General features: G+C 35.7%; 3 protein-coding genes across 6 annotated transcripts; 2 read left to right on the top strand and 1 right to left on the bottom strand.

Moving 5' to 3' along the window:
- Positions 1-341: 341 nt before the first annotated feature.
- LOC120011063 (protein phosphatase methylesterase 1-like) lies at positions 342-16377 on the bottom strand. 4 transcript variants are annotated; one of them, XM_038862091.1, is made up of 12 exons: positions 16068-16377; positions 5186-5285; positions 5020-5090; positions 4124-4238; positions 3864-3943; positions 2722-2806; positions 2550-2630; positions 1958-2052; positions 1702-1752; positions 1259-1339; positions 599-671; positions 342-519 (listed from the first exon to the last, which is right to left on the bottom strand). In XM_038862091.1, the coding sequence occupies exons 3-12, from the start codon at positions 5073-5075 to the stop codon at positions 427-429; spliced, it is 810 nt and encodes a 269-aa protein (XP_038718019.1). In that variant the 5' UTR covers positions 5076-5090; positions 5186-5285; positions 16068-16377; the 3' UTR covers positions 342-426. The 4 variants fall into 4 exon arrangements, with proteins under 4 accessions (XP_038718019.1, XP_038718018.1, XP_038718016.1 ...); XM_038862090.1 differs by having other exon boundaries at positions 5201-5285; XM_038862088.1 differs by lacking the exon at positions 16068-16377 and adding an exon at positions 5565-5828.
- On the top strand, positions 10038-16356 carry LOC120011059 (non-lysosomal glucosylceramidase-like). Its single transcript, XM_038862083.1, has 19 exons — positions 10038-10178; positions 10524-10628; positions 10986-11042; positions 11153-11223; positions 11321-11420; positions 11502-11572; positions 11691-11791; positions 11873-11976; positions 12062-12115; positions 12415-12470; positions 12547-12585; positions 12673-12817; positions 13381-13559; positions 13633-13700; positions 13862-13934; positions 14025-14086; positions 14166-15057; positions 15142-15432; positions 15629-16356. The coding sequence occupies exons 1-19, from the start codon at positions 10116-10118 to the stop codon at positions 15912-15914; spliced, it is 2817 nt and encodes a 938-aa protein (XP_038718011.1). The 5' UTR covers positions 10038-10115; the 3' UTR covers positions 15915-16356.
- A 1025-nt stretch (positions 16378-17402) lies between the features above and the next one.
- Positions 17403-24214, top strand: LOC120011058 (non-lysosomal glucosylceramidase-like). The gene is made up of 20 exons (XM_038862081.1): positions 17403-17487; positions 17787-17862; positions 17982-18086; positions 19195-19251; positions 19359-19429; positions 19522-19621; positions 19700-19770; positions 19867-19967; positions 20049-20152; positions 20238-20291; positions 20585-20640; positions 20718-20756; positions 20845-20989; positions 21552-21730; positions 21817-21884; positions 22029-22101; positions 22183-22244; positions 22323-23214; positions 23299-23589; positions 23786-24214. Exons 2-20 carry the CDS (start codon positions 17797-17799, stop codon positions 24069-24071), a joined length of 2820 nt encoding a protein of 939 aa, XP_038718009.1. The 5' UTR covers positions 17403-17487; positions 17787-17796; the 3' UTR covers positions 24072-24214.
- The last annotated feature ends 45 nt before the right edge of the window (positions 24215-24259 follow it).

Raw genomic sequence — 24259 nt, 5'->3', positions numbered from 1 at the left:
TCATCCTACTCGGCCCAATAAGTTTTGTTAGCGAGAGGAGAGACTCACATTTGCACACTGACGGTGGGAATTAGATAAAGATATATCGGACCCACCCAACATGGACTCATGGCATGAAGTTAGTTACTTGGAAAACTTTATTCACACCCCACTTTTTTCTTAAGACACCCAGTCAATTGAGTTTTACAATGGATGATCAACTCAAATTGAGGTGTTTTTAATCAAAAGTGGAGTGTGACTAAAATTTTCCTAGTTACTTCCAGCCAGGAATGGCCCAAATACGGCCCTGCCCAAGCTTTGTACAGGCATACTCATCGGGAAGCTCAAAAGATGACAACCGCTACACAAAACCAACCACAACTAAATTGATCATTATATATCGCAATCAAATGAAATATCATCAAATCAAAAAAAATATGAAGTCAATTATGTAATTATAGCAAATGCTCCATGAGGCCCAATCCGGTTGCGTGATATAAAGTTGAGTATCAGTGACGCAAATTCATCAGGGACATCTTCCTGAAATCATGTCAAATGCAACTTCTAAGTACTAGTAAAAACAAAAAGATTGAAGAAATAAATAGGAGTATGGACGGACCTGTATAGCATGCCCAGTATGCCTGACCACCACCATTTGATACTTCCCTTGCATTTGACCAATTGTCAGAGTTCTGGTGCAGAAAAAACCAATTGTGAGCAAGCATAATATATATATATATATCCGCACCAACCTTGCCAAGGCCAGATCGTAATGCTTTAAGTGGCAACCCTTTCCTGTGAAAGGTGTGTTTCAACCAAAACTATACTTGATGTTTTAGCATATTTATGCATGGCAGATATTTACACGTTAATGATTTTAGAAATTATCAGAAACCACCTCCATAAATTCACTTATTGTTTAGAGGTATTTAACAAGGTCCCCAAACCAATGATTCCACTTCAAAGTTACGATGTTTCATTTTGGCTGATTACTCAATCGTAAGGATACCAGTATACAGGCAAAAGTATGAATTGCTAATGTGATTAAATATTACATCTTGATCACAATTTAACCACCAGTAGATAAAAGTTCATCCAAACTTCATAATATCTATCAGCCAGAATATTATTCTGGTTGAATTTTCATGCACGTACAAGTAAAATTTCGTTGAACTTTCTTTGGAAAAACAAATTTAGTATATTCTGATGACCTTAAGTGACCAACAAACTAATATGAAATTTTCAATAGACTACTAAAGGCAAGTTCAGAAAATAAAACCTGTCCAGTCTATCGGTTCCTGCTAAAAGTAAGAGCTTTGGCACAGGAGATGAAAGAAATTTTTCAGACAGCCCTTCATACCTAAAAAATAAGTTACCGATCAATATGTGCTTGTGTGGCCAAAGCCTTTGTGTGGGAAAAAATTGCTAGATTCAAAACCATTTCCCCCAACCCCCAAAAAAGGTTAAAACAGAAAATGTGGAATAAATCAATTTGTTCAACAGTTATCAGGATTAGCTTGATATGGTATACTCAAGCTAGAACTAGAAATAACTCCAGCTACCCTAACTCCTAGAACAAAATCAGGTTTACTCAAACGATCATGTGCAACATAGTTAAAATATGAAAAGTTAATTAATGGGCTTCAATCCCAGTAGTAACAGAGATAGATATGCTTGTGGTGCCATTTACAAAACAGAGCAAGAGGATCAAAAAGTTCATACCAGCCTCTCCAATATTGTTCAGTTTCTTCCAGCTTCGCCCGGTAAACATAACTACAGCATAAAGCCAGGCGTACTGTCACTTACTATACAATCATGTAAGCGAAAATTACATAATTACTTTACACATCCCACGTTAGAATTTAAGAACACTTAAGGGCTGTGAAATGGTGGAAGTTTTAAGGACATTGATAAAAAGCGCATCAACTCAGTTGTATAAACTTAGGATAATTCTGCTTAGCACAATAAAAGTATTTACCATTTCTTGGATTCATCATACTTTAATGTGGTAGGAATCGACAAACGAGCAGAATCAATGTTTCTTAGAGATCCACTCTTAACGCTCCACTCAATCTGCGTAGAAAAAACGTTCTACAATGTGTTATGGCTTCAAAAATTCAAAACGAACACGAGCTTAGCTGATAAATATCAATTCAACTTAAAAATTGCAGCTTCTCACAAATTATCCTAGCTGACGATCAGTTATACTAGATGGTGCAACACGAAACTTCTCCTTTAACTCCAATCCATAACCATCAACAACAAAGTATAATAGAAACTTGATCTTTTGATGTAACAATGGCATATTACATATTTGACAAACCATATCCAAGAATCAGTAGCAAACAGAGAAAAACAAACATATGAAGCTTTGAAGATTGAAGAAGCCACGATGAGGGAAGAAAATTGATTAAACTACACTGGAGATTCCTCAGTCAGTCTGAGCTATGCTATGGTCATGTATATCTTTTTCCCAGAGCGGCAAGGCTTATGTATTTAAGTGATTACTGGTCAGTTTAATGATTTCCAAAATTTATTTGTATGAATGGTTAAGATGAAAACTATAGTACCGCTTTCTCAATGCTAGAAAAGTGCTGCATCCTGCTTGACAGGATTTTTTGCATGTGGATCAATGAAGCCATAGCAGTTCCCTGAAATTCCTAAAGACTGTCAGTGCTCATGCCATTAATATGCAAATCATCAGAGACAACACTGAAAAAGGCTATACTTCATATGCCAAACCTCAACAACATCCACAACAACCAATCCTGCCAAGCTAGACAATTTCTTCATGGCAGCAACATGCACAGCAATTGAGCCACCCATGCTGGTTCACAGTAAAAAAGTCCGGATAGATAGTTGATAGTTCAGAAAATATTGATTGATACATGCATAATGTGATCTATTGAATCGCAACTACAAATATACGATCTGATCTCATGCAAGTTTATTAAGTGTCCTACGTTAAGTGTATGTCTGCATGCTACTTATGTACAAAGGTTAATCAACAGTCTTTCTATTTTGTGAAGGAAAATCATTATCACACACTTAAAGCCACTAGATAACTTGCTACTGCCTATTTTCCTGGCACCTTTATTGCAACCCTACATCAACGCTAGAAAAGCAGTTCACATTTTGAGGTTTATAAAACCATTATAGTCCCAAGTCTTCAATCTAATTAAAGATTCACCCCAAGGCTTCTTCTTCCTCACCCAACTTATGTTTGGACCAAAGACAGTGACTGCATCCCTCCAACCGACGGGTCAGAAGCTCCAAGTTAAAACAATCCCCCCGCAACACAGTGGTTAGGTGCCCTAAATTTTCCTTTTCTAAAGCACACCACCACTAATAAAAGCCTGGTGCACTAGGTGGCTAGGTGCTATAACCATTTACCTAGTTAGGCCCATTTACTGCATCATTCTTGCAAGGGCCAACATAAGTTAAATCCATGAAATCAACCAAGTGATCACACAATTTTATTCCAATGAGATAATAAAATCTATACAGTTTTACTCTCTGATTATAATTTATCCTACGCCTCTTCCGTCCACATACCTACAGAGGTTTAATTTGGATGTACAAGACAATTAAAATAAAAGTGCCGAAACAAAATACTGCTATCATGAAGCCATGACACATAAAGTTCGTGAACTGACACAAAATAAAAGTGGTCGTCATAGTCATGGTATAGGAAAGAGCAATCTGGAAGTCACTTCATAAGTGGAAAGCACTCCATAAGAGAAAGAAAGAAAGAAAAAGACCTAAGCGGTCAGATAATCCATGTTGATCGGTGGTTTTTCTAGATGTTATCTTAAAAAGTAACCACGAAGCTGATGCAGTATAAAGAAGTAACAAAGAAAAGTAACAAATCAAAAGCACCAGACCTGTGACCAGCAAGCACAATTGCAGGAGGGGAATCCCCATATATTGCATTCAGTACAGCCAAAACGTCATTGCACATAGTCTGCTCATAAGACACTGGGTTTTAGCGGCAGATCTTTTCAATGCATTTTTTTTAATGTCGGTTTCAGCAACAGATACAGAGAAAGCATACTGAAAAGAGCTATCTAAACTACTGACAAAGATACAAGTTCGGCTAAATATTCCTTCATCAAATATGTAAGCTGTTATAAAGCATAAGTACCTCAACAGATAAGTCAAGATCATTCTCCGTGATTGACTTTCCATGTCCTCTCAAGTCCATAGAAACAACTCGAGCTTTCTCCTTAATCTTGCCGGCTGACAGTGCAAATGAAAGCCTGAAAAAGAAAATAAGCATGGGTTAGAGTTTCATAATTAAAAATAAAATTATAGACAATCTATAATCTTGCCTGTGTCCATTGTGAAAAAATAAGAGCTGTTAATTAAGCGCCAGCAACATTGAATTTTCTTGTTTAATGACAGTTTTTATTACAGTAGATTGTACAAAAAGTAATGAGTTTGGCAAAGGCACGAAGTAACTGATAATATTACACGAACAAATGACACCTCCCCCATCTACTATTAAGCAATTTTTCTTTAAAAAATGAAAAAAAGAAAAGAAAAGGAATAACAATTAATGCAGAGCAAATAGTATATTAACCTAGTTAAGAAAGTCTTTGTTCTAAACAATATGTTGGGGTCGGTTACAAGAATCCATATGAGACATTAGAGAGAATGCATGACATAAATTTTTCTTCGCCTTTCATTCCTATCAAAAGCTACACTCTCAACTGATCAATAGAGTCCATGTACTTTATTATCAGGTCCAAATGTCTCTTTAGGTTTTCCTGTCCACTTTTCCGTACCTCTGACTTCAGTTTTTTCAACTCCACACAATACCACATTAATATCTCCACTTTTTTAAATGGACAAACCATCTTAGTTGATTTCCTTGAATCCTATCATTGATTGGTGTTTCCCCAAAGCTAAAATGAATAGTCACGTATCTCAACCTATCTTCCATCATCTTTGCAGCATATACAAAGATCTAAAATCATATTTATAAAAATAATCGTGGATAGGTTTGATTGCTTGATTATTAGTGAATGCATTACTTACCCAGAATAACCGCCTCCATGCAGACAAAATACAACTGGTCCTTCAGTTCCAGCCATATACACATGAAATACCTATAATAATGAAGCATATTAGAACAGATTATCTAGATACAAAACATGAGGAAAGACAAACGTATGTGGTCGAAGTATGAAAACATTAAACAAACCAGTCCAGAACTAACATCATTCGAGTCTGGAATTTTAATATCGTCCTCTTGATCAAAGTAGTCCTTCCAATCCAACGGTGAATATTTCTGTAAAGAACTCCTGCATTCACATTTGAAAGAGAAATTGAAGTCCCTTGGTCCTTCAAAAACCACAGCATTACGCAAAAAAAAAAAAAAAACACTCTCGCATACAAATCTACATATACGCGCACCCAAACACATACTCGAGGGGGAAAAAGAAAAGCATATAAATCAAAATTAAAATTTTAAAAATCGAAAATCGAAGTTGCTTCGATCGCAGCACGGAAAGTGACTGCAAGAACTGATAGAGAGATGTTCCTTTTAGTTTTTTTATGGCGGAAGCGAGCTGAAGACTCACTGAGTAGCAGGGCGATGAGGGACAGAAGCAAAAGCAGAGGCTACTTCTTGTCGTTGATGTTGGTTATTTTGCTCTTCCACATTCTCTTCGGGAAGCGCAGCGAGATTCGACGACTCCATTACCACGATCGCCTTCTCTCTCCCTCCCTTCGTTGAAATACGAAAACCGAAGAGAAAATGTGAACAACCGCGAGCGATTTCTGTGTCCTTTCCAATTTCTCCAGTGAAGTTCGTTATTGGATGGGTTAATGGGCCTAGATCTCTCTTTGCTGAATGCTTTAGGAATGAGCTGAACTCTGAAGTTTATAAAAGGGCCTGATAACCGTGCCTTGCCCCAAACGGGCCAGCAATGTAGGCCCGGTCCTACTGGGATTGGGCTGGACTTATTTGAACATTTTTACGTGAAATTAAAAATAGGCATTTAAAGAAAAAACCATCATTTTATTAGTTGGTGTAGAAAGTGGACAAATAAATGGAGCTACGATTAGAAAATGAAAAGCACGCGGACATATCCGGCTTGGGCTTGGCTTTCTAAATGCGTCCAAAAGGAACAGCTCATATTTTTTTAAGCACCTAAAATCTGGATAATTATGAGTTGTCTTTACAAATTATTTATTTTATAATTTCCAATCAACTCATTTGCTCTTGGGCGGTTGAAGCCCCGTGTCTATTTAGTTTGACAAATAAAACTATTTAAAAAATTCACGAGATATTCTTGCATTGGAGAATTTGAGAAGGTATGGGTATTTTTGTAAATCAACACATACATCATCATTTGAATCAAAACATTGACAATAATTTTTTTTTTTTTAAAAAAATGTCACCAAATTCGCAAATTGTATATTTTTCATTTATCAAAGTCAACATATAACACCTTGAATACGCAAATTGATTTGTTTCATTTGTTGGATTAGTTCTCGTTATGAGTTGGCATTGGTGTGCTTGTGCAACTCTAAACGTCATCTGCCAGAAGAGAGAGAGAGGGACTACCTATCTAAATTTATTCCTTTTTAATAATTGAGAAAAGGACTATACCATTGTAATTGCTAAAATACAGAATTTTTTTTCCTAATTGCACACAAGTCTATCTGTCTGTCGGTCTGATTGATTGATTGCATAGGGTCCCCTAGTCCCTTGGTCAGGGCAAAGCACTGTACAAACAGTTTGATGATTACATCAGCATCAACTTTGTTCCCCTCTATTACCGATTACCAATAAAAAAAAAAAAGCCTGCTCTAAGAAGTGTACGGATAGCACAACTCTCCACGAAGTCCCCCTTCTTCTCCTACTGTAATAACTTTTCTTAGAAAACTTTAAATATTAAATTAAGGTAATTATAATTTTTATCTAATAATAATATAAACAAAATATATTTTACACTATTTAACTGCTATCAAAATCTCGATTTTGATCGTACTATCTTAGGTAACAAAAACGATTCGAATCGATGTAAAATTTCAAAATTGATAAGATTTATCGATCTTACCTTATGATCTTATCCGATCTTATTGATTTTACAATCGTATTGATTTTACCAATCTTAACTTTAATAGACTTATAGAATTATGAGCTTATGGATTGTGGTCTACTAATAGGGATGGTAACGGGCCTGGTTGGGTAGGGTTTTTGAAGACCCAACCCGATCCTGGTCTCTTAAAATTCTACCCCAACTCGTTAAACTAGCAAGAAAACAAACACAACAATGAAAACAAACAACACTTTCAATTTGCCATCATAGTCACAACACAATCAATTTATGACGCATACGCGAAACTATAACACTTGAATTCGTTAACGATGAAATCAAGATCTTGGAATTCTCCAAGAACAATTGAGAAAACCTCAATGAATTTTATTAAAAAACTGAATAAATGAATTACAAACGTTTATGAGACCAACCACAACTGCATTAATTGAAAATTCCATTCTCAAATTATTCTATCATCCCTATATAATTAAGTGGGTTATAATGTAACAAATTTTTCAAAACCTACAAATAATTAAAATATTCATTTTTATCTTTCCTTTGAAATTCTTATGAACATTTTTATATTAATGTTATTTCAAATAAGATATTTATTATACTTTTATATTTTCTAGCTTAAACTAATCAATTATCTTTCTTAATATTCCATTAAATTGTGTTCACAAAAGCCAATTGAACACTTCAAATTTTCCATATCAGTTTTTCCTATATTCGATATGAGTCTAAATTTTAAAGTGACAAGTGAGTTTGTGTGTGAGGTATGCAAATTCCATCTCCGTTAAATTAATGTGTTGATTTACAAAGGCTAAGCCATCGTCCCATCATTCGCTTAATTATTGAAGAATTGATTTAATTATACCAAAGCAAATACCCCCAACATTTTCATCTTAATTTTCCACATTTTTGATAAGATTGGGTACCAAAGATATTCATGATATTTGACATTTTTTTTTCGGTCCATAATTGTATCTTATTAATCAAAATTACATTGAGTTTAATGTATGTTCAACACTGCTACCTTAATAGAGAAATATAAAATTAAAATAACCAAACTGTACAACCTGTAATGAAGTTTTTTCTAATAAAAGGAAATAAACCAACTAATAGGGGAATCCAATTTAACTAGTTATTCAAAATCTTTCAATATTCATTTTAAGAAAAAAATTATTTATTATAAGTAAAAAATTATTTCTTTTGGTCAAATTAAAGAAAACGAGAAAAGAAGAAACATAAAATTTATTTTGTTTGAAATATCAAAATATATTTATCGTTGGAGTTGAACATAGGGCGGACATATGCATAATCCAGTTGATAGTCAATCGAACCACCTCTCATTGATATAAATATAAAATTTACGATACAAAATCAGGGGCAGTTTTTTTGATGATTTTGTATCGAATTGTACAATTATATAGATGTGCTTCTAGAAAAATGGAAACTTCTATCAATAGAAGATGATGTTTCTTCTAAAAGAATATATGTTTAAATGTATAGACCGTCATACAATTTAGTACTTGGGATGAAAATATAATTTCGAAAGGTCAATTCATGATATTAATTTATCATGGATGGGGGGAGCTTCTAGATGTAATTAATTGAAGAAAAAAAAAATGAAGGTGGGGGTTAGATGTTGAATTATAAATAACAATTAAACTCAAGAAAAGTCCAAAATTGCCACCAAGCCTCTTAAGTCGCCAAGAATTGATGTGGCAATGGTGGATGGGACAAGACAACGTCGTGGAGCCCACAAGATGAAGATGCTTTTTTTTTAATGATAGTGTCTGAGACGTCTTATGAGCCTCCTTTTTTGTGTCAGTGTCCCAGTGTCCCATCAGTATGTGGATTTAGCAAAAATATGTGCATTTTAGATGCACCCTTTTAATAATTGAGAAAAGGACTATACAATTTCATCACCTGTGCAACTCTAAGATTGTGTTTGGATTGAGGGATTTGGGGGAAAGTGAAGAGAATGGAGGGTAGGGGGAGAGAAGGAAAGAGAGGGGAAGGAAGATTATTTTTCTCTCTTCCATGTTTGGATAGATAAAAAAAAGAATGAAAGAAAATTTGTTTAATTTATTAATTTATCCTTATTTTTATGTTAAAATATTATGTACAAGAGTAAAATAGATATTTAACTTACAAATGACTTAATTAGTAATCTCTTCCCTCCAAATGACTTCATTTTGTAGAGAAAGAATTTTAACAAAAATTTAATGAAATCTTTCTCCCAAATCCCCTCAAATCCTTTCCCTTAATTTTTAATAAACTATCTAAACAAGGGAATTGAAATGAAACTCTATTTCCTTTCTTTTCACTTCCCTCAAAATCTCTCAATCCAAACACACTCTAAACATGATATGGCTGGAGAGAGAGACACCCCACCCAAATTTATTCCTTTTTAATAATTGAGAAAAGGACTATACAATTTCATCGCATGTGCAACTCTAAACGTCATCTGGCAGAAGAGAGAGAGACTCCCCATCTAAATTTATTCCTTTTTAATAATTGAGAAAAAGACTATACAATCTCATCACATCACATCAATGTTTTTCATATGATAAACATGGTAAGTTTGATCAAATTTAAGGCGCGATCTAAAATATATTGTTTCAAGAAATCAAACTTAGGATTTTTCAAATCTATTTGATTTGATACTAAAGAGATTCACCAATACGCTACAATATCGGAAGCACTACACGTCCATAAAATAAACCTCCATAAACTTACATAAATATGTGACATGCCTTGATAACGTTTGTTTTTTTTCTTTTAAATCTATGTGACATGCCTATATGATTTATCATTTAGATTATGTAAGTTTTTTGATGAGAAAATTATAGACATATATCATTTTTGAAATAATATAGTCAAGATATGAGAGCTAGCAAGCAACCCCGCCACTATTATTATAAAAAGAACAGTAGCACACACACACACACACATATATATATATATATATATATATATATATATATATATAGTTTCTATACTTCATTTGACGCGTACAAATGAGACGATTTATATTTTGATATATTTGAATGTAACACATACAGTTTCTCATAGAATATGGAGAATGGTTCGAGACAGGAAGGTGAGGATGGAGCAGTTGGCTCTGCTTCTGCACACAAGGTAAGTGATTCTGCTAAATAATATTTGAATTAGCTTCATACTCATTGTTGAGGTAGACTCGTGAATCAATCAAGCTCAACCGTGGAGGACGACCTCTGTGGCTCTCCACTTGACTTATTCCAGGGGGTGAGGCAGGACTCGAACCCCTTACCTCGTCAAGGGAGGCGAGAGCCACTACCATTACACAGGTCGTCCTCCACGGTTGAGCGTGACTGATTCATGAATCCACCTCAACACTCATTAATCAATATTATATTCGATTGATTGATTAATGGTCTACACCTTATGAGATCGATCATAATTAAAATTGATATCAATCAATGTTATGTTATGTTATGTTTTCAGGTTGATCCTGCAAAACCTGCTTTGCTAACATGGCAAAGAAAATTGAGCAACGTTAACAATGTTCTTAAGGAGTTCACTTTAAGTTATCAAGACATAATGCAGATGGTATGTCTACAATTATATTATATTTATATATATACTCGTACTATCTTAAGTTCATGCATGTTTTCGTTTTAAGTTTCATCAATATATTATATTATATATGATGCATGCTTGATTTGTGGTATTGCGTTTTTAAGGCTGAAAATTGCTTTCCCATTCAGTGATTTTAGGGACCAGCAATATAACCTCCTCTTGATGGGCCATTCTTACTTATAATTAGGCCCATAAGTTTAATGGGTTCTTGGCCCAATTATATTTCCGTTTGCATCATCATCTTCCTGTTTTTGGAAGATTTGGATCCAGTAGATCTTCTGCTAACTATGATTAACTCACTCAATTTCTGCTGGTTATTGCAAAAAGGGTCCATTGGGTTGGCGATTATGGCGTCACACCAAGCAAGAAAAGGCGAAGGCAAGGGTAATATTATATCTTGTTTGAAATGCTTATTTGTGTATCCATTTATGTCCTTACTGTAACAGCATCACATTCAATTCCCACTTTCTCAAGCTTCAATTTCATCTTTTCAGGCTCCAATATTTGATATTTTCGGTAGCCGTCCGGTCACCTGTGATCACGGAGTTCCATTAGGTGGTATAGGGTATGTGTTTGAACTTTTGCTTCCATTGGTCTTGCTTTTGGGTCCGTCAATTTTTTCAAGGTTTCTCTTACATTTGATAGCATAAAATAAATTGCAGAGGCGGAAGCATTGGAAGAAGCTACAAAGGTGAATTTCAACAATTTCAGCTGTTACCAACTGTATGCGAACCAAGCAAAGTTCTCGCGAATCAATTCTCTGTGAGCTCACTATTCTCTATTCTCTTACACAACATTGAGAATTTTCCTTCATCTGATTTCTGGGTGCTCATATTTGGTCAGGTTTTTGTTTCGCGCGCGAATGGAGCCAAATTTTCAAGTGTCTTATCCCCCAAGAACCCAGAGTTGTCCAAGTAAGCTGAATTGGTGTCAATGACTTCAATATCTTTAATAAGTTTAACATATAAGCATGTAACTCTGGAAGTGGGTCTTTCTGGAACATAATTTAAAAAAAAAAAAAAAACTGTGCAGAGAAAATTCCAGTTCCGGCATTCAATCTTGGGATTGGAATCTTAATGCAGATAAGTGTACGTACCATGCTTTGTTCCCAAGGGCCTGGACAATTTACGATGGTACGGACATGTGGAAAATTTTCGTATTGATATTGAATTTTGATTGAGTGAATGCCTATATCATGTATCTTCTGGAAGCAGGTTCACCTGATCCAGAACTTAAAATTGTTTCTCGCCAACTTTCGCCATTTATTCCCCACAATTACAAAGAAAGCAGCTTCCCAGTTGCAGTGTTCACATTCACGGTAGGATACAATAATGTTCAAAAGTCATCTGCATTATTACTAGTCAAGTTGGGTCGGCTCTAACATTTGTTAATTGCTCTTTCAGGTATCAAATATAGGAAGTGCTTCTGCAGATGTTACCTTATTCTTTACTTGGGCTGTAAGTACATTCGCCAACCTATTCGACATTATTTTTTCCAACATTTTCCAGATTCTTGATGTTTCATTGTCAACATTCATGTTATATTTAAAACTACACAAAGAAGTATAAGGTTATGATGAGTATAAAAGTCCATGCCAGTGATTCACATGAGCTAGCACAATACAAAAACCAATTCTAAAGCATTGCAGATCTGGAATTGGGAAGAAAATGATAAAGAAAGTGTAATATTAATATATTCTCAAAGTAACCATTTTTTTAGATATCTTATTCTAGAGTTTTACATTTTTACTATCCAGAATTCAATTGGAGGGGACTCTGGATCTTCTGGCGGACACTTCAATTCAAGGATGATGTAAGGGTTTATCGATGGGCTTATTTTAATATTGAAGTTCTTTGTTTGTATCTTAATAAAGCTGCACTTCTTCCAGGATGAATGATGGAGTGCATGTGGTTAATTTACACCACAAGTAAGTCATTTCATTTATTTAGACAGCACCATCTATAGGTCATTTTAAATCTGCATTTGCTTCTAAACTGAAATACAATTCATTCAGGACCAAAAATGGACAGTCACCAATCACTTTCGCGATCGGAGCGCAGGAAACAGAAGATGTCCATGTCTCTGAATGTCCTTGCTTTTTGATTTCTGGCAATTCCCAGGGTATTTCTGCAGAAAGTCTGTGGCACGAGGTTAAAAAGGTTGGAATTCCTCTGTCATCGATTTCATTATCATAGATTTTTTTTGAAGACTTTATTGTTAGGTTAATATGAAGCCAGCCAGAAAAGGAATTACTTGATCGTTTCTAGTTACCTTAATTTGATTTCAGTTATCATAGACCTTAATATTAGTTTAGTGCAGTGAAGAAAATCCATGTCAAGAGTCTTCTTTTTGATCAAGTGGGGTTTTTGTCTAGCTCTAGTTCTAATAGGAAAGATAATGGAACCAGTGGCATGTATAGCCTCGGAGCAAATTAAATGACATAAGATAATCCATGTAGTGGCTCCAGATATTTTTCATTGTTTAGTCATGTAACCAACCTCGAATAATTGGCATTGAAACTTCGATAATAATCATGATTTTCAACTTGAAGCATACATTAACTAAATGCAACTCAAGCTAAAATTATAGAATTTAACTCCTCCAATTTTGTGGCAGAATTTTAAGTTCATGAGCAAAGCGTCAATGTTCTGTCGCGATTTCTTATGAAGAAGAAATCAATGAGGATGAAATAATGATTGTCTGTAACCTTTAATTTTGTTAGACTGGATCTTTGCAACATTTCATTGGAGAAACAACTTCGACATCAGAAGCAGGATCGACCATTGGAGCAGCTATAGCAGCCTCTTTGAGTATACCCGCTAACGCAGAGCGTTGTGTCACATTTTCTTTGGCATGGGATTCTCCTGAAGTTAGATTTGTTAGTGGGAACTCTTACCACAGGTGTGTTTCCTGAGTCACCGTAGAACTAATCTCCAAAAGTTTCAACTGTGCTAACAAAGTACATTAATTGCAGACGCTATACAAAGTTCTATGGTGCCCATGGGCATGCAGCTGCGAAAATTGCACATGATGCTATACTTGGTAATGTTTACTTTATATTTTTCCGCAGCAATCTGCTTTTCTTCGTACTTTTATGGAACTCAAGGAGATTGCTTTCTAGCTTTCTCAACTTATCAGTATCTGGCTGAATGGTAATAGAGATTTAACTGAATAACTTCTTTCACATATATTCTATAAACAAGAGCATCGTAATTGGGAAGCTCAAATAGAAGCATGGCAAAGACCGATTCTTGAAGATAAAAGACTTCCTGAATGGTGAGATTAATTGATCTTCGTCTGCAAAGATGTATATGAAACCTGTCCATGTTGTTAAAGAATGTTTGAATCATGTGAAGTTTTTTCCAGGTATCCAATCACTCTTTTCAATGAACTCTACTACTTCAACGCAGGAGGCACAATTTGGACAGGTATTCAATCTCATAGACTTAAATACTTATTTTCAGGAACTGTTTAGTCTATATGAAAGAGTTATTTTCTTTTGCTCAGATGGATCACCTCCAATGCAAGGGTTGATGAACCTTGGACAGAAAAAATTTTGCCTTTATAATTCCAGGTCTAATCACAGTGACACAGCAGATGAAATCCTTGATAGGAATACTTCTTCAGTCGAACAATTACGTAATCCAGCAATGTCAAGCGCTGCATTGGGGACAAATTTACTTCAGAATGGAGAAGAAAATGTCGGTCAATTTCTTTACTTTGAAGGGATTGAATACCTCATGTGGAATACGTATGATGTTCATTTCTATGCATCGTATGCCTTAGTGATGCTATTTCCAAAACTCGAGCTCAGCCTTCAAAGAGACTTTGCAGCTGCAGTTCTGGTGCATGATCCTAGTCCGATGAAGATTATGAGCGATGGAAAGATGGTTTCAAGGAAGGTTTTGGGCGCCGTTCCTCATGATATCGGGCTCCACAATCCTTGGTTTGAAGTAAATTCTTATAACATCCACAATACGGATAGGTGGAAAGATTTGAATCCCAAGTTTGTTCTCCAAGCTTACAGGGATGTGGTAGCAACGGGTGATAAGAATTTCGCAAAAGCTGTTTGGCCTTCTGTTTATGTTGCAATAGCTTATATGGATCAGTTTGATAAAGATGGTGATGGGATGATTGAGAATGATGGGTTTCCTGATCAAACTTACGACTTATGGTCAGTTACTGGTGTTAGTGCATATTGTGGAGGACTTTATGTTGCAGCACTTCAGGCTGCTTCTGCGTTGGCTCGTGAAGTTGGGTATGATGAATCTGCTAACTACTTCTGGATGAAGTATAAAAAGGCACAAGCTGTATATAACAAATTATGGAATGGTTCTTACTTTGATTATGACAGTAGCCGAAACAATTCGATTCATTCAGACCAATTAGCAGGGCAATGGTGAGGTCAAATTAATTAGTACGCCAGCGTCAAATTTTGAACACACGCTCAATTATAATACTAACTACGCTGCTTATATAATAGGTATGCTAGAGCATGTGGATTATTCCCAATTGTTGATGAAGAAAAAGTGAAGAGTACCCTTGAGAAGATCTATAATTTCAATGTCTTGAAGCTGAAAGCAGGAAAGCGAGGTCCAGTCAATGGGATGCTACCAGATGGAAGAGTTGATATGTCAGCCATTCAATCAAGGGAAGTATGGACCGGAGTAACATATGGACTTGCTGCTTGTATGATTCAAGAGGGGATGGTGGATACAGCATTTCAGACTGCTGTTGGCATCTATGAAACTTCCTGGTCGCAAGAAGGTCTCGGGTAAGTTATGTTTACATCCCAGTGACTATGTATCTGCACTTTGGATTAGGATAAAGAAAGTGCAGCATACACATTCCTTTCCAGTCTTAACACTATAGAGGTTTCTTTATCCAAGGATTTAGCTTTTCTTCAGCAATTCTTGAATTCTAGCGGTAGATATGGTGACCTATTACCACGTATTGGTTCTCTTTTACAGATACTCTTTCCAGACTCCAGAAGCATGGGACCTTGATGACAAATACAGGTCTCTTTGTTACATGAGACCTTTATCGATATGGGCAATGCAGTGGGCCCTGACAAATCCCAAGCTCCATAAACAAGAATATAATAATGAAGAAGTGATCAGTGAAGATCATTTATACTCAAAGAGCCATGCAGAGTTTACGAAGGTTGCTCGGCTTCTGAAGTTGCCAAGGGAGGATTCTTCTGCAAGCCTCCTACAGATTGTGTGGGAACTCACATGCAAGAGATGGCCATTTTAATCCCTTTGTGTTCTTTAATTGATGTACTGTAATGATGAATTAAGCAAATTAGAACGGATTTTAATTTTTATCGATGCAAAACGTGGGGAAAGACAAACTGAGAGAGAGATGTTCCTTTTAGTTTTTATGGCGGAAGCCAGCTGAAAGACTCACTGAGTTGCAGGGCGATGAGGGGACAGAAGCAAAAGCAGAGGCTGCTTCCCTCCATCCGTTGAAATACTAAAACCGACGAGAAAATGTGAGCAACCGGGAGCGATCTATCTGTTTCTTCTCAATTTCTCCAGTCGAGTTCGTTATATTTCTCTCTTTGCTGATTGCCTTATGAATGGGCCTGAAAATCGAGCCTTGCACCAAACAGGCCAGACAATGTCGGCCCGATCCTAAGGGGACTGGGCTGGATGTATTTGAACATTTTTAGGCTGTAATTTGAGGTGCTTTGTTTTGGGTATGTGTGGTAATTTCTTTTTTTTTTTTTTTTTTTTTGAAGCAAACACACACAGAGCAAATAATTTCAGTTTTAACAGACACGCAAATAATTTATATCAATGTGCAAATTAAAGATAGAGAAAATATGATTAATTATATAGTAGATACTAGTTAGCGTCATTGCACATAAATAAACCATTTGAGCAGTGTATATATATATATAATTTTTTTCTCAATGGGTTCACTAAAAAAAAGGGGTCAAATTGTAAGCTGTAATTAATTTGTGTTGGTTTGTCATCATGATGTAATTGATGAATGATGACTAAATATATGGGGTAGTCTTTAATTTAGTTAGCTGGTTGCAGCTGTTGACTTACCAAAAGATTTGTTGTAGGTGTTATCCAAAAACATGTTTCTCATGTTTGGAAATAAATTCAGTGTACGTAGGGATTTTTGCTTTGATGTCTTGTTCAAACTCTTCCTCTTTTTCACAAGCAAATCTGCAAATGAGCAATGTTAGTTTCCTTGTCTATCTTTATGTTGCAAATTTGGGTAATATTTGTACTCTTTTTTTTTTTTAAATCCTACAATGTAGAAAATAATTGACACAGTCGATTATTGAAAATATAAGATCATGGCATGTGAAGATTTACCATAATTATAAGAGGTTACATTTCATTTTGTGTACGTGTACGTTCATTGGTATGGAAAAATGTTTCTTTAATTTCACATGTCTCTCGTAAAGATGACAATTTATTATTAATAATAAAATTTCAGGGTGTGATCATGAGAATATAAATAATAGATTAAAAACTTTTTCTTTTTTTTTTTCCTTTGAAAATTTCAAAACCGCAACAGAAGTTCATTACAAAACCATCTAATAAACATGTAATTAACTTTCGGTAGAATATGTTTATTAGTTGGTCTCCTCCTCCCTAGTTCTGTACATAGTACTGTACATGCAGATATATATATATATATATCTAGACACGTGTCTGTGCTTATCTCTTGGTTCTCCTCCACTTATATATAGCTTGTTCATTATTTGTAGGATTATTAATTGCTTATAATTTTCCTCCTTTTAATTTAGAGACATAGATATATGGTTAATTTCCCTGTCTGAAGAGTGAAGATTTCCCTTGTAGAGGTATTTTTCCTGTTGTATACATACAACAAACAATTATCCCTTCCTAGCCTGTTGCCCACACACAGCGATGCTCTTTGTTTCCTAATTTTTAACAAGTTTGTTCCTTTTCGATTTGCATGCTCCGGCTCCGCTAACTGTATGTAAATATATATATATATGTATACCGTTTCTATATATAGTTCATTTGACATATATATAATTAACGATTTATGTTTTTCGTTTTTGCGATGACTGCTTGGGTTTGTCCAATTTTTTTCAAGAATTATATATGAATAGAGAGATTTTCAAATATTTCTCAGAAAAATATATATGGAGAATGGTTTGAGGCACGAAGGTGAAGAAGATGGAGCGGTTGGCTCTGCTTCTGCACAAAAGGTAAGAAGCAAAATTTGGTCTACACGACACCTTCTGAGGTATTTTTTTAGCTTTTTTATTTTATTTGGGTTATAATATATATATATATATATATATATATATATGTTGTATGTTTTCAGGTTGATCCTGCAAAACCTGCTTCGCCAACATGGCAAAGGAAATTGAGCAATGTTGACCATGTTATTAAGGAGTTCAGTATAAATTACAAAGACATTTTACAACTGGTATGTCTGCAAATGCAATAAAAGCTCCTGTTTATTTATTTATTTATGTTTATGCTTCATCGAAACATGTGTCGGCGATTGTTTATTTGTGGTATTGCGTTTTTGAAGGCTGGTTCCGATTTTATGGACCAAATAAATTTATGGTTTTCCCCCACAAAACTTATGCTATTGTACTATTCATACCCTCAAATATTATTAAATCTATCATTGCCCCCCAAATTTTTTTATTTAATTAAAATTTACCCCACTAAAGACAAATCCTATTCCCATAGATTCCCCTAAAATTTCAATTTATACCACCTTATTTAAAAAAAATCATGCTCATGGTTGAAATAAAAAAACATGTGACAATTATCACTTATCATATTTTATAAATATTTGAATTTTAATATTTTTGAAGGTATAATTAATAAATAATCTAAAGAAAATTTCAGATCCCGCTTAGCTTTACTCACCATAACATAAAATTCTTTATATGCCCCTACGATCCCCTCATATTTTGCCCTAGTTTCATCCCTGGCCACTGGCCACTGCCCACTGCCCACTAATCCATTCATTAGCAAAGTAGTTTGTGATTGAAGAATGATATGCTATTCTGATGTAAACCAAATGGGTGGAGCAAAATAGCAAATAATCAAACACCTTGTGTGCATTCACAAAAACCCTCACCTGTTTTTAATTATTATTATTTTTATTTTTAATTATGGCACAAGAACCCTCTTTGACCATATGAAGTTATGAACAAAATGTTAATGACCTATACCGACTACCGAGGATCCTTCGCGGGCTCAAATACAGTAGACAGGAAGTCAACAAACCTCTTAGTGGGCCCTTTTGTTTACTCGTCAATTTTGTTTCTGTACTGGGCCATTGTTCCTTATAGTCAGGCCCGTATCTTTGTTGTCTAGCCTAAGCCTAGCTTGTTCTTGGCCCTACTATATAGTTTGGATCATCTTCCTGTTTTGGAATTTCAATACACGATTTTCATTGTTAGTGGACCAGACATCTTCTGCTAACTATGGTTATCTCACTCAATTTCCGCTGGTTTTTCCAAAAAGGGTCCTAACTATGGTTATCTCACTCGATTTCCGCTGGTTTTTGCAAAAAGGGTCCATTGGGTTGGCGATCATGGCGTCACACCAAGCAAGAAAGAGCAAAGGGAAGAGTAATATATCTTGCCTCAAATGCTTATTTGCGTTTCCATATATGTCCTTACCGTAACAGCATCACATTCAATTCGTACTTTCTCATGCTTCAATTTTTTCTTTTCAGGCTCCAATATTTGATTTTTTCGGCAGCCGTCCAGTCACTTGTGATCATGGAGTTCCATTAGGTGGTGTAGGGTAGGTCTTTGAACTTTTGCTTCTATCAGTCTTGCTTTTGGGGCCGTCAATTTTGTCAAGGTTTCTCTTACATTTGATATCATAAATTGCAGAGGTGGAAGCATTGGAAGAAGCTATAAAGGTGAATTTCAACAATTTCAGCTTCTACCAACTATATGCGAACCAAGCAAAGTTCTCGCAAATCAGTTCTCTGTAAGCTCACTATTCTCTTACTTACAGAACATAGATAATTTTCCTTCATCTGAATTCTGGGTGCCCATGTTTGGTCAGGTTTTTGTTTCACGCTCAAATGGAGCCAAATTTTCAAGTGTCTTATCCCCCAAGAACCCAGAGTTGTCCAAGTAAGCTGAATTGGTGTCAATGACTTCAATATCTTTAATAAGTTTTGACATATAAGCATGTAACATAATTTAAAAAAAAAAAAAAAAACTGTGCAGAGAAAATTCCAGTTCCGGCATTCAATCTTGGGATTGGAATCTTAATGCAGATAAGTGTACATACCATGCTTTGTTCCCAAGGGCCTGGACAATTTACGATGGTATGGACATTTGGAAAATTTTCGTATTGATCTTGAATTTTGATTGAGTGAATGCCTATATCATGTATCTTCTGGAAGCAGGTTCACCTGATCCAGAACTTAATATTGTTTCTCGCCAACTTTCGCCCTTTATTCCCCACAATTACAAAGAAAGCAGCTTCCCAGTTGCAGTGTTCACATTCACGGTAGGATACAATAATGTTCAAAAGTCATCTGCATTATTACTAGTCAAGTTGTGTTGGCTCTAACATTTATTAATTGCTCTTTCAGGTATCAAATATAGGAAGCACTTCTGCAGATGTTACCTTATTCTTTACTTGGGCTGTAAGTACATTCGCCAACCTATTCGACATTATTTTTTCCAACATTTTCCAGATTCTTGATGTTTCATTGTCAACATTCATGTTATATTTAAAACTACACAAAGAAGTATAAGGTTATGACGAGTATAAAAGTCCATCCCAGTGATTCACATGAGCTAGCACAATACAGAACAAATTCTAAAGCGTTGCAGATTCGGAATTGGGAAGAAATTGATAAAGAAAGTGTAATATCATCAAAGTAACCTTTTTTTTTTTGACATATCTTATTCTAGAGCTTTACTTTTTATTATCCAGAATTCAATTGGAGGGGACTCTGGATCTTCTGGTGGACACTTCAATTCAAGGATGATGTAAGGGTTTATCTGATGGCCTTATTTTATCATTGAAGTTCTTTGTCTGTGTCTTAATGAGGCTGTGCTTTTTCCAGGATGAATGATGGAGTGCATGTGGTTAATTTACACCACAAGTAAGTCATTTCATTTATTTAGACGGCACCATCTATCAGTCATTTTAAATCTTTATTTTCTTTTAGACTGAAATATAATTCATTCAAGGACCGAAAAGGGACAGCCACCAATCACTTTCGCTATTGGAGCACAGGAAACAGAGGATGTCCATGTCTCCGAATGTCCTTGCTTTTTGATTTCTGGTAATTCCCAGGGTATTTCGGCAGAAAGTCTGTGGCATGAGGTTAAAAAGGTCTGCATTCCTCTATTGTGGATCACATTGTCGTATTATTTTTTGAAAACTTTATTGTTAGGTTAACATGAAGCCAGCCATAAAAGGACTTACTTGATCCTTTCTAGTTACCTTAATGGCTTAATATGATTTCAGTTATCATAGACCTTGATATTAGTTTAGTGCAGTGAAGAAAATCCATGTTAGAGTCTTGTTTTTTATCAAGTGGATTTTTTTAGCTCTAGTTCTAATAGGAAAGATGATGGAAGCAGTGGGGTGTATAGCTTCAGAGTGAATTAAATGACATAAGAGAATCCATGTAGTGGCTCCAGATAATTTTCATTATTAAGTCATGTAACTGACTCTGTATAATTGGATTGAAACTTAGATAATAATCATGATTTTCAACTTGAAGCATACATTAGTTAGAATGCAACTCAAGCAAAAATTATAGATTTAACTCCTCTGTTTTGGTGGCAGAATTTAGTTCATGAGCAAAGCATCAATGTTCTGTCACGATTTCTTATGAAGAAGAAATCAATGAGGATGAAATAATGATTGTTTGTAACCTTTAATTTGTTAGACTGGATCTTTGCAACATTTCATTGGAGAAACAACTTCGACATCCGAAGCAGGATCAACCATTGGAGCAGCTATAGCAGCCTCTTTGAGTATACCCGCTAACGCCGAGCGTTGTGTCACATTTTCTTTGGCATGGGATTCTCCTGAAGTTAGATTTGTTAGTGGGAACTCTTACCACAGGTGGGTGTCCTGTGTCCCAAGATGTGTGCCTCGTAGAACTAATCTCCAAAAGTTCCAACTGTGCTAATAAATTGCATTAATTGCAGACGCTATACAAAGTTCTATGGTGCTCATGGGTATGCAGCTGCCAAAATTGCACATGATGCTATAATTGGTAATGTTTACTTTTTTTATTTTTATTTATGGAACTCAAGGAGCTTGCTGGCAAGTTTTCTCAACTTATCAGTATCTGATTGAATAATGAATAATAATATTGATTTAACTGACTAACTTCCTTCAAATATATTCTATAAACAAGAGCATGGTAATTGGGAAGCTCAAATAGAAGCATGGCAAAGACCGATTATTGAAGATAAAAGACTTCCTGAATGGTGAGATAAATTGATCTTCGTCTGCAAAAAGGTATATGAAACCTGTCCAGGTTGTTAAAGAATTTTTGAATCATGTTCCAGGTATCCAATCACTCTTTTCAATGAACTCTACTACTTCAACGCAGGAGGCACAGTTTGGACAGGTATTTATTCTTCAAGCTTAATACTTATTTTCAGGAACCAGGTTTCGTCTAATGAAAGAGTTCTTTTCTTTTGCTCAGATGGATCACCTCCAATTCAAGGATTGATGAACCTTGGACAGAAAACTTTTTGTCTCTATAATTCCAGGTCTAATCACAAAGACACAGCAGTTGAAATCCTTGATAGGATGACTTCTTCAGTCAAAGAATTATGTAAACCAGCAATGTCAAGGGCTGCGTTGGGGACAAATTTACTTCAGAATGCAGAAGAAAATGTCGGTCAATTTCTTTACTTTGAAGGGATTGAATACCTCATGTGGAATACTTATGATGTTCATTTCTATGCATCATATGCCTTACTGATGCTATTTCCAAAACTCGAGCTGAGCCTTCAAAGAGACTTTGCAGCTGCAGTTCTGGTGCATGATCCTAGTCTGATGAAGATTATGAGCGATGGAAAGATGGTTTCAAGGAAGGTTTTGGGCGCTGTTCCTCATGATATCGGCCTCCACAATCCTTGGTTTGAAGTAAATTCTTATAACCTCCACAATACAGATAGGTGGAAAGATTTGAATCCCAAGTTTGTTCTCCAAGTTTACAGGGATGTGGTAGCTACTGGTGATAAGAATTTTGCAAAAGCTGTCTGGCCTTCGGTTTACGTTGCAATAGCTTATATGGATCAGTTTGATAAAGATGGTGACGGGATGATTGAGAATGATGGGTTTCCTGATCAAACGTATGACTTGTGGTCAGTTACTGGTGTTAGTGCATATTGTGGAGGACTTTATGTTGCAGCACTTCAGGCTGCTTCTGCGTTGGCTCGTGAAGTTGGGGATGATGAGTCTGCTAGCTACTTCTGGATGAAGTATAAAAAGGCACAAGCTGTATATCACAAATTATGGAATGGTTCTTACTTTAATTATGACAATTGCCAAAAAAATTCGATTCATTCGGACCAATTGGCAGGGCAATGGTGAGCTCAAATTAATTAGTACTCTCTAGCATCAAATTTTGAGCACAAACAATTATAATACTAACTACGCTGCTTATATAATAGGTATGCTAGAGCATGTGGATTATCCCCAATTGTTGATGAAGAAAAAGTGAAGAGTACCCTTGAGAAGATCTATAATTTCAATGTCTTGAAGCTGAAAGCAGGAAAGCGAGGTCCAGTCAATGGGATGCTACCAGATGGAAGAGTTGATATGTCAGCCATTCAATCAAGGGAAGTATGGACCGGAGTAACATATGGACTTGCTGCTTGTATGATTCAAGAGGGGATGGTGGATACAGCATTTCAGACTGCTGTTGGCATCTATGAAACTTCCTGGTCGCAAGAAGGTCTCGGGTAAGTTATGTTTACATCCCAGTGACTTATCTATCTGCACTTTGGATTAGGATAAAGAAAGTGCGACATACACATTCCTTTCCAGTCTTTAACACTGGACGTTTCCTTATCCAAGGATTTAACTTTTCTTCAGCAATTCTTGAATTCTAGCGGTAGATATGGTGACCAATTACCACGTATTGGTTCTGTTTTACAGATATTCTTTCCAGACTCCAGAAGCATGGGACATTGATGACAAATACAGGTCTCTTTGTTACATGAGACCTTTATCGATATGGGCAATGCAGTGGGCCTTGACAAATCCCAAGCTCCATAAACAAGAATATAATAATGAAGAAGTGATCAGTGAAGATCATTTATACTCAAAGAGCCATGCAGGGTTTACGAAGGTTGCTCGGCTTCTAAAGTTGCCCAAGGAGGATTCTTCTGCAAGCCTCCTACAGATTGTGTGGGAACTCACCTGCAAGAAATGGCCATTTTAATCGCTTTATGTTCTTTGAAAGTATTGTGGCCTTGTGGGTTTCCTAAAATATTTTGAATTTGAAAGCAGAATGCTGTTGTAAAATGATGGACCTAAGGAATCGACGCTCTAATCACTTGATTTGGGCTTATAGCGTGCTAACCATCATCGGCCTTAAATATGAACTAAAGGGGATTAAGAAATCATTGA

The sequence above is a fragment of the Tripterygium wilfordii genome, chromosome 12 (assembly GCF_013401445.1).
Source record: "Tripterygium wilfordii isolate XIE 37 chromosome 12, ASM1340144v1, whole genome shotgun sequence".
NCBI lineage: Eukaryota > Viridiplantae > Streptophyta > Magnoliopsida > Celastrales > Celastraceae > Tripterygium > Tripterygium wilfordii.
This window is presented reverse-complemented; position numbering and strand designations above follow the sequence as displayed.

What these genes read in the sequence shown, in the direction of transcription:
- LOC120011063 (XM_038862088.1), bottom strand. Translation starts at nt 5,683, where the DNA reads ATGGAGTCGTCGAATCTCGCTGCGCTTCCCGAAGAGAATGTGGAAGAG. An exon ending in CATGGAGGCGGTTATTCTGG is followed by an intron (nt 4,239 to 5,019) that starts GTAAGTAATGCA and finishes TTTCTTTTTCAG; the next exon opens with GCTTTCATTTGCACTGTCAG. An exon ending in TATGATGAATCCAAGAAATG is followed by an intron (nt 1,753 to 1,957) that starts GTAAATACTTTT and finishes TTTATGCTGTAG; the next exon opens with TTATGTTTACCGGGCGAAGC.
- LOC120011059 (XM_038862083.1), top strand. Translation starts at nt 10,116, where the DNA reads ATGGAGAATGGTTCGAGACAGGAAGGTGAGGATGGAGCAGTTGGCTCT. An exon ending in CCTTATTCTTTACTTGGGCT is followed by an intron (nt 12,116 to 12,414) that starts GTAAGTACATTC and finishes TTTACTATCCAG; the next exon opens with AATTCAATTGGAGGGGACTC. An exon ending in CACTTCAATTCAAGGATGAT is followed by an intron (nt 12,471 to 12,546) that starts GTAAGGGTTTAT and finishes CACTTCTTCCAG; the next exon opens with GATGAATGATGGAGTGCATG.
- LOC120011058 (XM_038862081.1), top strand. Translation starts at nt 17,797, where the DNA reads ATGGAGAATGGTTTGAGGCACGAAGGTGAAGAAGATGGAGCGGTTGGC. An exon ending in GTGGTTAATTTACACCACAA is followed by an intron (nt 20,757 to 20,844) that starts GTAAGTCATTTC and finishes AATTCATTCAAG; the next exon opens with GACCGAAAAGGGACAGCCAC. An exon ending in GATAAAAGACTTCCTGAATG is followed by an intron (nt 22,102 to 22,182) that starts GTGAGATAAATT and finishes ATCATGTTCCAG; the next exon opens with GTATCCAATCACTCTTTTCA.